Source organism: Dysidea avara, chromosome 11 (assembly GCF_963678975.1).
Source record: "Dysidea avara chromosome 11, odDysAvar1.4, whole genome shotgun sequence".
NCBI lineage: Eukaryota > Metazoa > Porifera > Demospongiae > Dictyoceratida > Dysideidae > Dysidea > Dysidea avara.
In genome coordinates this window covers 9,126,989-9,143,828 of record NC_089282.1, presented here as the reverse complement: position 1 = coordinate 9,143,828, position 16,840 = coordinate 9,126,989, and the positions used below count along the sequence as shown (strand labels likewise).

The following is a 16,840-nucleotide window of genomic DNA, read 5'->3' as shown; positions in this document are numbered from 1 at the left end:
GCATATAGCTAGAACTTTTCAAAGGAGATTTTTAAGGTTACATTGTGTTGCAAAAGTGTTTTTTCCAGGATGTCACAAAGGGCCCAATACGTAAAGCATTAGCCTCACTGCCGTGGATAAATTTCTGTGTAGAGTAAAATCAATAAATGAAGCAATTTATGTCTAAACTCAGTGTCCTTGATACAGTATCACTGAGAAATACATCTAGTTCAAGGTCAGAGTGCTTATTGTGCACACACAATGTGGTGGTTAGATCTACAACTCATTAGAGTTTAGCAGATTTAACCTATACTCATTTTCTTTATAATTATTAAACTGTGATATAACCATAATAGTACTAATACCATCTGTCATGATTCAAACAAAAGAACAGTAATACCGACTGCTGTGTGCTTTTGCAGCATTCAATTTGGTGGATCCTCGAGCATTATCAGATCCTTTAGGATTAGGAAGTATTTCAATGGATAGATGATTATGTGTGGTTCAAAACAAAAGATTGGGATTCTACAGCAGGCATTGGTTTGCTGTTCAGTTTCCTGACAATGCAAAAGCTCTGATGTTCACCAATATCAAATACCCAATAAAACTCCATCAGGAACAAGAACTTTGAAAATTACACTGGTACGCAACTTTTCCTCCTTTGTCATAAAAAGCTATTTACTTGTTCTTCCAGCCTATATCAAGACATTGATGGGAGTAAACCTTATTGTAAATTGTGATAGACAAGCTGTTTTTTTTTTGTTTTTTTGAAAATTAATCTGACTATTGCTAATGCAATTGTGCAATAAAACAGCTTAGCTACATCATTGGTCATGTGACCACTGCTAATTATTTTTCGATACCCTTATTGATTACTACATTGTGGTTGTGGGTATGAATTTTTTTCCCCCGCTCTGGGTGAAAATCGTGTGGTAGCTTCAAAATAACATACTGCACAAAATGCTCCATAACACTGGGTGTATCATGTTTCCTCTTACTTCAGACAGTAAGGGATAAGTTGATCAAGTTTGATGATTTTACGTCATTTGCTCTGGGGATGTCATTCTGGGGTTGTCATTCATTCTGGGGTTGCTCTTCTGTTGCAAAGTCTGTTGCTTATAATTTATAAATGTATATTGTATGGCCAGTACTTGAGTATGCAGCTCAAGTGTGGAATCCCCATACAGTTAACATTAATGTACTTGAATCGGTCAATCGACAAGCTGATGGGGTTCTGTTTCCCGGAGGTGGTCTAAATCATCTGATGAATTTATTTCCAGTTTACATTGGTCTACCCTTGCAATTCGTCGAAATTACCTCTGTGTTTCCTTACTCTATGATATTCTGCACAACTGATACTTCACCTTACAATTTAATTCTATTTACAACCTAAATTCCACCTGTACCAGGTAACACCCTCCCTCTTCAGGCCACTATCAACTCTTACCGATATTCATTCTTTGTGAACACACCCTTCAATTGGAATGCCATTTCATATTGTATACTGGGCCTTACTAAAGTTGCTGCCTTTTGTAAAGCTCTACGATTTCATTTTTTTGCATTGCATGACTGTACCTTTATTCAACTTGTTTTGCTTCTTTTTGTATTGTACTGTAACTGCTTGTATCTGTAATTGTTTCTTTTTGTATCTGTTATTGTTTTTGTCTTTACATTTATGCATAATGCCACTCCAAGAAAATCCCATTTCCCAGCCGCATGCAGATTCTCTTCCTGCATGGTCATTCATTATTGCTGTCAACTGAACATTTTATTCATTATTTATCCTGTGATTGCATAGCAGTAGCATTCAGAAAGCAACTTTTCACTGTTGAGGTTCTTAGTATTAAATATTTCTACTGTGTTCTTACCTATAGCTAAGTTAATTATGAATTTCAAAAATTAGGGGAAATATCTAGCTATAATGAATAATGAACTGCCCGCCTGTATGTATTTTTGAGGTCAATGAAATGGGAAACAATAAATTTTCTTGGAGTGGCCTGAAGCACCAGGCCGTGCCTTTTGGTGCCACCCTGTCTTTGACAAATTAGATAATAAATAATGATTTCACTACACTGGCTATGAAAGGGTATTTTAATGTAGAAGGCACAATTCAGAATGGAAAAAGGCTACACTAGTTATGCTTGGGGCAGACTTGGCCGGCCGCGCATCTTATTACCATGAGCCTTGATCAGATGCAATTTTGAAAGGTTTTGTGTAGCTAGTGTTGTGTTGAATGACACCAGCTGGTAAATGCAACACATAATTCTTAGGAATGTTGTGATTTGATACACACATCATAACTTATCAACTGAGTGACTCATAAGGCCTACAGTAGCTCACTACCGTAATTTACTTTTTTTTCATTGTAAAATAATTTTCGTATGCAAAACTTGTACAAAAAATTTTATCATGAAATATTTTTGCATGATAATATTACTGTCCTATATATAGGTTAACTATAGCTATGTAGGTTAGTAGTTTTCAAACAGCTGGGTATTCCAGCTGGGCAATTGGAAATGGAAAATGGAAATGGTCAAATCATCATATAAAGGTACCCTAGAGTAAAACCCTTGTTTAGTGGCCACCTCTTAAAGACCACCTCTGTACAAAGACCACTTTGTAATTAGATCTCAAACATGGCTAAGGCATACTGACCTTATAAGACCACTTCATGGTCACCTTCTATAAAGATCACCCTCTTTACAAAGACCACCTCTCCACATTGAATAATACCTAGGTTCCAGACATCTATTCATGACTTATCAAAACTGACAGCTAGGTCAGCTAAAAAATACTACATTCTTAAGGTCATCTCTTCATGAGACCTCATTTTTTGTTGATACAATAGATTGTAGTGTACTAGCCACATTTCACTTGCATGGACTAAGGACTTAACACATTCTGGTACAAACTAAGCGATAATGGTAGATGACTTGAATGAAGTGTGGACCAAAATATGGGAGATGACATTGACCTCTTTCTATGAGTCATGAAATACATGTTTGAAGCTTACCATGTAAAGAGGTGGTCTTTAATGTGACTATGAAGTGGCACCTTATCTATCTTTAGAACCTAATTATAATGTAGTCTTTGTATAGAAGTGGTCTTTAAAAGTGACACTAAGTGAGGTTTTACCCTAGGACCATAAGAGCCTAGCTGTTTTGATGAGTCCTGAAATAGATGGTTGGAACCTAGGTATTATTACAATGTGAGAGGTGGTCTTTGATCTCAGAGATGGCTAAGACATACTGACCTTATAAGACCACTCCATGGTCACCTTTTATAAAGACCACTACATGGTCACCTTTTATAAAGACCACCCTTTTTACACTCTAATTACAAAGTGGTCTTTGTACAGAGGTGGTCTTTATAAGAAGATGGTCTTTAAGAAGTGGCCACTAAGTAAGGGTTTTACTCTAGGGTACGTTTAGAAAAAAATAATGACAATTTGATCATTTCCACTGTTTCCAATTGCCCATTCCAGCCACCATATATGCATGCATGCATGTTCACGGTGACTGAAGAATTCAATCACGCTATGGTTTAAGCACTACTTACCTCGACATAAAAATACCAAAGTTTAATTTTGTCTTAATACATTTAAAAGTCATTATACATCTTGATGCTTGTGCATAATAAAAGATACATGTACACATGCCCGGAAGAATGTACACATACAAGAAAGAATGCCATCCAGCACTATGATTTAGACATGGGTAACTGTAAAGTACAAATTTTAATTGATCATAATTACCTTAGCTAGGAGATGTTGCCTTTGCTGGCCATGGTGTGGAGAAAGTTCAGCAGTAAGCCACAGACAAACTAGTTGTTTATGAAGTATTAGAGTATATACACAATTTATGTGTTAGTGGCAATAAAATTTCTTATAGCTAGAGTATGATATCATGCACTTCGGGGTGTCTTCTTGATTCTAATGTTAGAATATGTATATGAATATGTGTCCATGAAATATTTTTTTAGGAAAATAATTAACATCTCTAATCATACAATTTATGTCTTATGTCACCTAGCACTAGGACAAATATAACTGGAATGGCTTCTTAGGACAAACATAACTGGTATAGCTTCTTCTAAAACCTTATAGTTATGCATGTTGGTAAGGAAGAATCTGAAATAATAATTTGTTGGTAAGGAAGAATCTGAAATAATAATTTGTTGGTAAGGAAGAATCTGAAATAATAATTTGTTGGTAAGGAAGAATCTGAAATAATAATTTGTTGGTAAGGAAGAATCTGAAATAATAATTTGTACGTCCTACACACTTATTACATAAAATTAATGCACATATTAATTTAAAGGAATTTTTATATGGCCAGATGTACTACTGTGTCTAAAGTACCAATCACAAGTATCAGAAATTTACATAGCTAATACAGTTTCACACATGTACACATGTTAGTGTAAGGTTAACTTAACAGTGTTTTTTTCCTTTCTTTTTGCTATTCAGAGGCTAACAGAATTCTATAAATGGTATGCCCAACTTGGCCTTACTGATCTTGCAGCATCTACAGTATGTATGTACCAAACAGCTCAACCAGCTCGGTTGGGATGTACGTATGTCTTCATCACACAGATACATCAGTCTGTTCATTTATTATTGAAATATTTGTAAAGATATTAAGCTTTTGAATTATGCCATGGTACATTGAATTATCTACTATACTAAAGCTCTGGTACAGTGTGTAGCTAGATACTTAGGCAATGTACATCATATAGTATATCACATGTGTTAGTCCCACACATTACTTACTGAGTGAATTTATGTGGCTAAGTACCTTTAAAGTGTCATTTATGTACCTACTTTATCCTGTTTATAGCATGACTTAACAAATTGTTGGGATTTGTGGTTAAAAATTGATATGATAAAATATTAGTGGTAGACACTCCTGGGGGTGACCAGGTGAAAGTTTATTATGATAGCTGGCTATACTCGTCCATGTTTACAAGAGTTGACATTTACTGCTTTGTACGCTGTTTGGAATTGAACGTTTTGGAAATTATCCAGCATTTCCACAATAAGGCCTTTGTTGCTCTACTGTGCCATGAGTGTTGATTTGTGGTTGGGTAAAGCCAGATCTCATAACTGTGTTTGGTAGAGCTTGACACATGAGTGTTGTAATGATGCATGTAGTATCTGACAACCATGTACCACCTCATGTACACAATTCTATCATTAGTACATTGTGAATCTGAGCCATCATAGTTGTATGATATCACAAGGCACTAGCAAGCTAAAAGATCTGTATCAATGTTGTCAAGAAAAATAAAAACTTAGGGTATTTTTATAGTTAGCTATAAGACTATTCTCAAAACAAGGAAATTTTTAAAATTGATCTTTCTGAGAGTAATCTCAGGGTATTTTTTCTGGCTGTGCATACTATTTTGATTTAGAAACTTTTAAATTTTAGAATTCAGGACAATCTGAGAGTTGAACATGCTATTTAAAAAAAACAATCAATGCTTTACTATAGCTGTTTCTGAGAAACTAGGTAAACTTAGTGTCTCAGATATTGAATAGCCATGGCCATGTAGGAATTTTTGATAGTTGTATATATATGTGTCCTAGGAAATTTTTAAAAATTAGACCATCTGATACTGAATCTGCATAAGAGCATTTTAAGGTACAATATTCTGGGAAAATTGAAACACTGCATTTCTGGTAGTTTCGTGTGACATTAAAAACCGGCTTCACCTAAGTATATACACGATGTAATTTTAAGGTGGCAGTCTGAGAATTAGGGGGAGAAGTTCAATCCACCTAACAGCAATAGAATAAAACTGCAATGTGTAGGGAGACCAGTTCTCTCATCAACATTCTAAATCGTGACTACAACAGAACAAATGTGGGAATACGTAGGTACATGTTACCATAACCACATATATAGTGTGTGACTCGAAGAATTTTTGTACATCTGGTAACAATAACAATAGCTATAGCCTAAATTTGTACCAAAGAGATAACTGGTTGGTTGTCATTGTGCTTTATTCATAATAACTATACTGATATGTGCCATTAACATCAGGTATGTATACCTAGGCTTCAGCTGTTTCTATAAGGTCATACTGCAAAATTATCTGATTCATTATCACATTAACTCATATAGCAATCTCACACCCAGCTTAGTATGGATTTTGTAAATTGTTTAAAGAAACACTGTGAACATAACTGCTGTTGAAACTCAAACCTGACTACACCCTTAATATTGAGGTGTTTAGATTTCCATCCACAGCCCACTGCAATTATACTCATGGAAGGTGCAATGTTAACCAAATGTCACAGTAAGTAACATCTATATGTTGTATTGACTTGTCAGCCTGTAGCTTTGTTGCTGAGCTTTGTTATGAAGTATCTTTGTGATGTCTGGAGTGAGTGAATGCATTGTGATATACTTACTGTATCTATGATGATTCAGTATAAAGTTAAGTGCTCTTGCTTGATGGTAGGTATATATGGTAGCTAGTACAAACATACAAATACGTATCTATATAGTGGTATAATTGGCATCCCACCTTACCCACACTAAACTATGCACCACACATCCCACACACTTAACTGACTGTCTAATAGAAATCACATAATGATGATGAATTGCATGCCAAACTTGGTATACTCATGGTGTTCTTGCAGAAGCAAACAATTGTCACAGCAATATTGTATGTACCACACAGTAAAAACAAACTAGTGAAAGTCACTACTAAATGTAGTGACGCTAGGTCACTACTAATGTCTGCCACAATACTCACTATTTTTGTGTAGTGATGTTCACTGGTCACTACTAATTTTGTAGTGAACGTCACTATACAAAATAGTGAGTATTGTGGCAGAAATTAGTAGTGACCTTCACTAGTTTGTTTTTACTGTGCAATACTTTATGCAACTGTTGTGATACATGTTTACCAAAAATTGGTATATAATTATTGCAAAAGTGCATCAAACATCAACTATCATTATTGAAATGCAACAAAGATTGTGACTCAAGCTTTAGGTATTTTAGTACTTTAGGTAACACTATAGACACCTATGGAGATATACGTACATAATTTAAAATAGATGTCACTAACCATACATCTGTTATTCCCACACATGTGGCATTTTGGGCTGAGTGATATGCTATGACTTCTGGCATTAGAAAACCATTCTATGATAGTGCCATTGAAATATGTCATCCTGTTGCATAATGGCTCATCTGGGATTTACAGTTAACCGTAGCAATATGCATGCGTTTGTTGACACCCTGATCTAGCTAAAAGTCAATTGTAATATTAGTTATAACCAGAATTATAGGTTATACTTTCAGGCATAGAATACTATGAAGGAATTAATTTTTTAAACATATACACATTAAACTAAAAAGTTGCAAATGATGAAAAGGGATGTCAGTAATTAGCATACTACAGTATTTAACACAAAACAAAATGTCTTAAAGTAGTTGCAGAGAGAGATCAGCTCTCATCATCAATACACTATGTACATCACTACAACAGATTAAATGTGCTAGCTACATACAACTACATGTATGGTGTCATGGTTTTGATGTAGCATGTACATCAGATAATATGAAGAGAGGTTGGTTGCCAGTTTACGATGGTCTTTAATAGTCACAATACACAATAAATGATATCACTGACATGGTTGCTAGGCTTGCATGCAGTGATATAGAAATCCTAGATATACAACACCCACCTGTACACCAACCTAAAAAGAGAACCCATATAAAAATACAGCCCACTTAAAATTAGTGGAGATCTGAAGTCATACTAAAACACTTACATTGCACGTAGTATAAAAATGCTGCGGAGTAGCAAACTTTATCCTATAACTAACTACAAAGATATTCAGCAAGTTTATAGCTAAAGATGAGAATGACTCGCTACATGATTGCTATTGCTATCGTATGCTTGACCAACTTAGTCAGCAGCCAACAGTTTTCACAAGCTTGTGTGGATGCTAGCGGGGCATTAGCTAACAGTGTTTCATGCCAAACTGCTTTTGCCTCTATTGGTACTGCTGGAAGTGACAGTCCAGTGTGTAGTGGAAGATGCAGACGTCTGATTGAAAATGTTTATGATAATTGTGAAAATCTGGTACGTTTGGTATATATTGTATAAACATAATTATATATATACATGTAGCTATACTCAAATATTATGTAGACCAGCTTATATGCTTACATGAGCTATAACATATCTTATAGGCCAGTGGAAGAGATGCATTAGAGGCAGCTTGTGGTGGAACTACAACTGTTGGGGTTAGTTTTTGTAAACATGTATATACATAATTTATTCATATAATATTATATGTATTACTATACACATTGCTAGTCTTATTTATGCAGATTATAATTTTGTTATTTTATAATCTAGGATCAAGATTTTGAAAGTGCTAGTAATAGCACTAGCAGAGGAGGAGCTGGCACTGTGAAAGGATTTGGAATGATAGCCCTGCTGTTAGCTACTATTTCAGCTGTACTACTCTAAACACAGTACAACAATTATGATTATGTACATGTGTATTGATTGCTATTGTAACTATAGACCACTATTGAATTTCAAAGTACTTGCTAAATCTGATCAGCAATGCAAATGAAACTTTATGTACAGAATTAGTTACTGTCACACATACAGTGGGGATATAGACTCACAGAGTAAACCAACTGATCAGGATGACTGACAGGATAAGTTGCTAATTTCTGAAATTTACAGTGAACTATACATTTCAACCAATTTTAAGCCACTTACGCTTATTAGGCTACATTTTACTAGGCTAAAATTTGGTTTTAATGTATAATGTCCACCTTGTACTATTGCATGCAAAATTCATTTGCACATGTGGCAGGCATGAACTACTGTAAGTATGTAAATATATGTAGGATATATTGCTACAGTTAAAATACAAAGTTAGCTATGCTACATATACCCATATACTTCTGAATTATTTATAACTATATGTTATACAACAACAAATGTACAGAAGGTTGTCCACAGTTTGTGTCTCACTGATAAGAAGCACCATGCTACTATAAGTCATAACCAGAATGCTGGCTTTCCTAACAACCAGACAGAAAGCTGTTGTAGACTCTGTAGAAAACAGAGACAGTACAAGCATGCAGTAATGCAAAACCATGCATTACCAAAGATTTAGTGTACTTGACATGGCAATTTTATGCTAATAGCATGACATCCACAACTACATGGCATACGTGTAGAGCCAGAAATGCACACACACGCACACACGCACACACACACACACACACACACACACACACACACACACACACACACACACACACACACTCACACTCACGTAGACACGTATTAACAGCTAACAGATCATGCATGCTGAAGAGCTATTATAGACTTGTGGCAGACATGTGATGAGGAAACACTGCATTGACATGTGGTGAGGATGCACTGCATTCTCAGATTATCATAATGGTGTCACACCATTCGTAGGATCAGAATCTAACATAGATGCTGACGTCTCAACTCTTCACAGTTTAAAAACCATAAATTATTAATTATGTCACTGAAGAAACAACGAATTGTTTAAAAGTGTGTTCAGTTTTGTGTAGTGGAACCCCTATGTGGAACCAGTATCTATAGTGACATTTTGGGAATAGCTAGCTACTTTTACTTGCATCTGGTTCAAGCATAGTAAGAAACCATTTATCACAATACTCAAGTAACATAATATTATTATAGTTCCCATGTTCATACCATGTATATATGAATGTGTGTAATTTACCAGATCTATAGTAATTAGCTATTATTGTTAATTTTTTAGCTTTATAACTAATGGTTTGAATGTGGTGTTTGACCTAGAAATAACTCAAATTAGTCATGGGTGGCTTTCTCTAATTATAATTCACTTATATATATGTTTACCCTATAATGCAGGTTCAGACTATCAGTACTTCAGTCATCTCAACTTCTTCAAACCCTCCATATTGTTACACGTCACTGTACTGTAGAACACTTAGAATATTAAATCTATTAGAAAATCGTAAGGTGTCATCAGGTTATAGTAGGTTACTATGCTTAAGTCCTTAAACAGCTACACGGTTTGTCCTGTAAGTTTTCTCCATACTATATGGCCGTCAATGGCGTGCTGTTAAATATTTTACCTTCACAATAATATACACAGGGCCGGAGGAGGGAAAATTGAGTTGGTCAGGCCATTGACTATAATGTTGAAATTGCTACTATAAACATGCCAATGAGAGAGGAGCTGTTGCACAGTGTGCAAAGCACACTCTGCGAAGTGCGAAGCACGAGCATTCTAGAGGGGTCTGGGGGCATGCCTTCACAGGCAATTTTTGAAAATTAGACACTCAGATATGCAATTTTAGTGATATTTCACTGCTAGCTAGCTATATAAATATGCTCAAGCCTATCTGTTGTTCTGCAGACTTTTCGTAGTATACTATGTATAATTGTAGACCTGACATACAGGGGACACAGCATGAAACTTGCTGTATGGTTCATTTAATTATAGCTAGTAATTAGAAGTTTAAGGAGGGTCTGGGGAATTTTTGCAATTTAAAGGCTTGAAAATGCCTTAAAATTTAAAATTGATGCTAAATTTTAAAAGTAAAACTAGCTAGCAATTTGCAACTTTCCCCCCAAATTTCACAGGAACCCATGCAGCATGGCCCCCTTTAGTTAGGATATAACAGTGAATTCACACACAGCTACAATAAAAAGCTACACAGCTACAAAACTACAGTATACTACTATACTGGTTTGTATGAAATGAACGGGTAAATATACTGGTGGACAGTCACGAGACCAATCAGTATTCGAAAATGGCGCGATGTGGGTGAGACTGAGAGTTTGCTCAGTATCTCGACAGCAGTAGGTAGTTGAAGAGGAGTGATTTCTACTCAACATCTCATCCAGATGGCCACCATGTAATGTATGGGTGTACAGCTTCTTGCCGCGGAATGAGTCATCTGCCGGGTTTGTCACTGCCAGCCCTTCGCCCAGTAAAAGAAGCCAAGAGAGACAAGCCAAGGAATGCTAATGATTATTGTATGAAGATTGAATTGTGATATAAGTGTGCTGGTTTAGAATCAAAGAAGACGCCTGCCTTACACGTGATAAATGCCAACTGTCAACACACGTGATACGTACTGTACGTATAACCCACAATCATTTTTGTACAAAACGATACGAATGCTATGCTGTACTGTAAGGTAATTGGAGGTACACTACTATACATGTAGTTGCTTTAGTTAGGCTGAGAAACTAGATAACTACTCGTGTCATGCATTTTCAATAACATCTGTAAAATGTACGTAGCTACATGTGAAGTGATCGTCCAAAGATTGCATGAGAATAATATAGTTCGAGCTGGTCAGCTAGTTGGTTCAACTCCAGATTATTGGTCCGGACCGTCTCCTCCGGCCTTGGAATAAAGTATAAGCTTATACAATGACATAAATCGTCTTGAAAGTATACACAATGTCATGTAGCTATGCATATTCATGTAAGTTATACCATGGGCACGAGTGCTTTGCCTGATATATACGCACGCGCCCGAGGGCAAGTGCGTATATACAGGCAAAGCACAAGTACCCGTGGTATAACTAATATGTTCTACTTTAGCATGTAGACTCACCAAATTGGCAAAATTGTTAGTTGCTATACCCTTCTCTTATATAGGGAACCAAGTAAGCTGTGATTGTGGGATTGAATTTTGCCAAACAAACTGTGATTGTGGGATTCCATTTTAATACATCAAACAGTAGTTTGATTTTACTTTTGCTAAAGTAGTAATTTTAAGAGACTATAGTGTTTATTATGTTTCTTTAATTACTACATTTACAAAAGTAAAAACAAACTACTGTTGATGTATTAAAATTGAATCCCACAATCACAGCTTGCTTGATTCCCTATATGTGAGAAGAGGATAACAGTATAACATCAAAGAAATCTGATGATTTCTGGATATAGTGTGTACTCCTATTAGGTGTGCAATGTCTCAAGTTAACGAGATATACGCACTGGTGGCAATGCATATATCTCGTTAAGGCAGTGTGTAATGAGATATATGTACTGCCTTAACGAGATATACGCACTGGTAGCAGTGCGTATATCTTGTTAATATTTTGAGTCAGTGCAATATGTGATATATATTCAATGGCTTTCCTTTGATCTGAGGTGTGAAAGTGGTACATATAGTAAATATATACAAGCTAGTGACATAAGAAATAGAAGAATGTCACTCAGCACATGTGGAAATGTTTGATGATTTTACAAGCAGGTATATACAATAGTAAATGTAAATGAATAAAAAGGAAATACAAACGTTAATTAATTATAGCTACCTTTGGTGTAAGTATATCATTGTGAAGGCAAAATTTTTAACAGCTCGCCATTGAAGGCCATATAGTATATGGAGAAAACTTACAGGACAAACTGTGTAGCTGTTTAAGGACTTAAGCATAGTAACCTACTATAACCTGATGACACCTTACGATTTTCTAATAGATTTAATATTCTAAGTGTTCTACAGTACAGTGACGTGTAACAATATGGAGGGTTTGAAGAAGTTGAGATGACTGAAGTACTGATAGTCTGAACCTGCATTATAGGGTAAACATATAAGTGAATTATGATTAGAGAAAGCCACCCATGACTAATTTGAGTTATTTCTAGGTCAAACACCACATTCACATAACCATTAGCTATAAAGCTAAAAAATTAACAATAATAGCTAATTACTATAGATCTGGTAAATTACACACATTCATATATACATGGTATGAACATGGGAACTATAATAATATTATGTTACTTGAGTATTGTGATAAATGGTTTCTTACTATGCTTGAACCAGATGCAAGTAAAAGTAGCTAGCTATTCCCAAAATGTCACTATGGATACTAGTTCCACATAGGGGTTTCCACCACACAAAACTGAACACACTTTTAAACAATTCGCTGTTTCTTCAGTGACATAATTAATAATTTATGGTTTTTAAACTGTGAAGAGTTGAGACGTCAGCATCTATGTTAGATTCTGATCCTAGGAATGGTGTGACACCATTATGATAATCTGAGAATGCAGTGCATCCTCACCACATGTCAATGCAGTGTTTCCTCATCGCATGTCTGCCACAAGTCTATAATAGCTCTTCAGCATGCATGATCTGTTAGCTGTTAATACGTGTCTACGTAAGTGCATGTGTGTGTGTGTGTGTGTGTGTGTGTGTGTGTGTGTGTGTGTGTGTGTGTGTGTGTGTGTGTGTGTGTGTGTGTGTGTGTGTGTGCGTGTGCGTGTGTGTGTGTGCATTTCTGGCTCTACACGTATGCTATGTAGTTGTGGATGTCATGCTATTAGCATAAAATTGCCATGTCAAGTACACTAAATCTTTGGTAATGCATGGTTTTGCATTACTGCATGCTTGTACTGTCTCTGTTTTCTACAGAGTCTGCAACAGCTTTCTGTCTGGTTGTTAGGAAAGCCAGCATTCTGGTTATGACTTATAGTAGCATGGTGCTTCTTATCAGTGAGACACAAACTGTGGACAACCTTCTGTATATTGGTTGTTGTATAACATATACATAGTTATAAATAATTCAGAAGTATATGGGTATATGTAGCATAGCTAACTTTGTATTTTAACTATAGCAATATATCCTACATATATTTACATACTTACAGTAGTTCATGCCTGCCACATGTGTAAATGAATTTTGCATGCAATAGTACAAGGTGGACATTATACATTAAAACCAAATTTTAGCCTAGTAAAATGTAGCCTAATAAGCGTAAGTGGCATAAAATTGGTTGAAATGTATAGTTCACTGTAAATTTCAGAAATTAGCAACCCATCCTGTCAGTCATCCTGATCAGTTGGTTTACTCTGTGAGTCTATATCCCCACTATATGTGTGACAGTAACTAATTCTGTACATAAAGTTTCATTTGCATTGCTGATCAGATTTAGCAAGTACTTTGAAATTCAATAGTGGTCTATAGTTACAATAGCAATCAATACACATGTACATAATCATAATTGTTGTACTGTGTTTAGAGTAGTACAGCTAAAATAGTAGCTAACAGCAGGGCTATCATTCCAAATCCTTTCACAGTGCCAGCTCCTCCTCTGCTAGTGCTATTACTAGCATTTTCAAAATCTTGATCCTAGATTATAAAATAACAAAATTATAATCTGCATAAATAAGACTAGCAATGTGTATAGTAATACATATAATATTATATATATATATATAAACTATGTATATACATGTTTACAAAAACTAACCCCAACAGTTGTAGTTCCACCACAAGCTGCCTCTAATGCATCTCTTCCACTGGCCTATAAGATATGTTATAGCTCATGTAAGCATATAAGCTGGTCTACATAATATTTGAGTATAGCTACATGTATATATATAATTATGTTTATACAATATATACCAAACGTACCAGATTTTCACAATTATCATAAACATCTTCAATCAGACGTCTGCATCTTCCACTACACACTGGACTGTCACTTCCAGCAGTACCAATAGAGGCAAAAGCAGTTTGGCATGAAACACTGTTAGCTAATGCCCCGCTAGCATCCACACAAGCTTGTGAAAACTGTTGGCTGCTGACTAAGTTGGTCAAGCATACGATAGCAATAGCAATCATGTAGCGAGTCATTCTCATCTTTAGCTATAAACTTGCTGAATATCTTTGTAGTTAGTTATAGGATAAAGTTTGCTACTCCGCAGTATTTTTATACTACGTGCAATGTAGGCGTTTTAGTATGACTTTAGATATCCACTAATTTTTAAGTGGGCTGTATTTTTATATGGGTTCTCTTTTTAGGTTGGTGTACAGGTGGGTGTTGTATATCTAGGATTTCTATATCACTGCATGCAAGCCTAGCAACCATGTCAGTGATATCATTTATTGTGTATTGTGACTATTAAAGACCATCGTAAAATGGCAACCAACCTCTCTTCATATATCTGATGTACACACTACATCAAAACCATGACACCATACATGTAGTTGTATGTAGCTAGCACATTTAATCTGTTGTAGTGATGTACATAGTGTATTGATGATGAGAGCTGATCTCTCTCTGCAACTACTTTAAGACATTTTGTTTTGTGTTAAATACTGTAGTATGCTAATTACTGACATCCCTTTTCATCATATGCAACTTTTTAGTTTAATGTGTATATGTTTAAAAAATTAATTCCTTCATAGTATTCTATGCCTGAAAGTATAACCTATAATTCTGGTTATAACTAATATTACAATTGACTTTTAGCTAGATAAGAGTGTCAACAAGCACATGCATATTGCTACGGTTAACTGTAAATCCCAGACGAGCCATCATACAACAGAATGACATAGGCACTATCATAGAATGGTTTTCTAATGACATAAGTCATAGCATATCACTCAGCCCAAAATGCCACATGTGTGGGAATAACAGATGTATGGTTAGTGACATCTATTTTAAATTATGTACGTATATCTCCATAGGTGTCTATAGTGTTACCTAAAGTACTAAAATACCTAAAGCTTGAGTCACAATCTTTGTTGCATTTCAATAATGATAGTTGATGTTTGATGCACTTTTGCAATAATTATATACCAATTTTTGGTAAACATGTATCACAACAGTTGCATAAAGTATTGCACAGTAAAAACAAACTAGTGAAGGTCACTACTAATTTCTGCCACAATACTCACTATTTTGTATAGTGACGTTCACTACAAAATTAGTAGCGAACATCACTACACAAAAATTGTGAGTATTGTGGCAGACATTAGTAGTGACCTAGCGTCACTACACTTAGTAGTGGTTTTCACTAGTTTGTTTTTACTGTGTGGTACATACAATATTGCTGTGACAATTGTTGCTTCTGCAAGAACACCATGAGTATACCAAGTTTGGCATGCAATTCATCATCATTATGTGATTTCTATTAGACAGTCAATTAAGTGCAGGGCCGCCCAGAGAAATTAAGGGGCCCAGGGCAAAGAGTTAAAGTGGGGCTCTTCACCCAAGTTGTAAGGTGAAGACCAAAAAAAAAAAAAAAAAAAAAAAAAAAAAGGTCACAACCTGCTGGCAATGACAATAACTACCCATCACCAACCATATCTCCTTATCTATAAGCTTGCTACACTGCTCCTCTGAAGAATACTGTGACTGCTCTATTAGAGTATTTAGATCTGACTGCTCTATTAGAGTATATCGATCTTTTAAACAGGTATTCAGGGGGCCCTTCATGGGGCCTCCTGGGGCCCCTTTCAGGCTGGGGCCCGGGGCAAAATGCCCCAGTTGCTCCCCCCCCTGTGGGCGGCCCTGATTAAGTGTGTGGGATGTGTGGTGTATAGTTTAGTGTGGGTAAGGTGGGAAGCCAATGATACCACTACATAGATACGAATTTGTATGTTTATACTAGCCACCATATATACCTATATACCATCAAGCAGAAGCACTTAACTACATTATAGATAAAGTAAGTATATCACAATGCATTCACTAACACATCTCACTCCAGACATCACAAAGATACTTCATAACAAAGCTCAGCAACAAAGCTACAGGCTGACAAGTCAATACAACACATAGATGTTACTTACTGTGACATTTGGTTAACATTGCACCTTCCATGAGTATAATTGCAGTGGGCTGTGGATGGAAATCTAAACACCTCAACATTAAGGGTGTAGTCAGGTTTGAGTTTCAACAGCAGTTATATTCACAGTGTTTCTTTAAACAATTTACAAAATCCATACTAAGCTGGGTGTGAGATTGCTATATGAGTTAATCTGATAATGAATCAGATAATTTTGCAGTATGACCTTATAGAAACAGCTGA

At 35.7% G+C, this 16,840-nt stretch overlaps 3 protein-coding genes across 3 annotated transcripts in view; 2 read left to right on the top strand and 1 right to left on the bottom strand.

Annotated features, from left to right (window-relative positions):
• The window catches only part of LOC136238643 (uncharacterized), a 277,251-nt gene that overhangs the window by 56,365 nt on the left and 204,046 nt on the right, over positions 1-16,840 (top strand). The gene's annotated exons all lie outside the window — the stretch shown is intronic.
• On the top strand, positions 7,802-8,571 carry LOC136238455 (uncharacterized). The gene is made up of 3 exons (XM_066028927.1): positions 7,802-8,085; positions 8,196-8,249; positions 8,365-8,571. The coding sequence occupies exons 1-3, from the start codon at positions 7,858-7,860 to the stop codon at positions 8,476-8,478; spliced, it is 396 nt and encodes a 131-aa protein (XP_065884999.1). The 5' UTR covers positions 7,802-7,857; the 3' UTR covers positions 8,479-8,571.
• LOC136238788 (uncharacterized) lies at positions 13,944-14,731 on the bottom strand. The gene is made up of 3 exons (XM_066029385.1): positions 14,436-14,731; positions 14,272-14,325; positions 13,944-14,150 (listed from the first exon to the last, which is right to left on the bottom strand). The coding sequence occupies exons 1-3, from the start codon at positions 14,661-14,663 to the stop codon at positions 14,037-14,039; spliced, it is 396 nt and encodes a 131-aa protein (XP_065885457.1). The 5' UTR covers positions 14,664-14,731; the 3' UTR covers positions 13,944-14,036.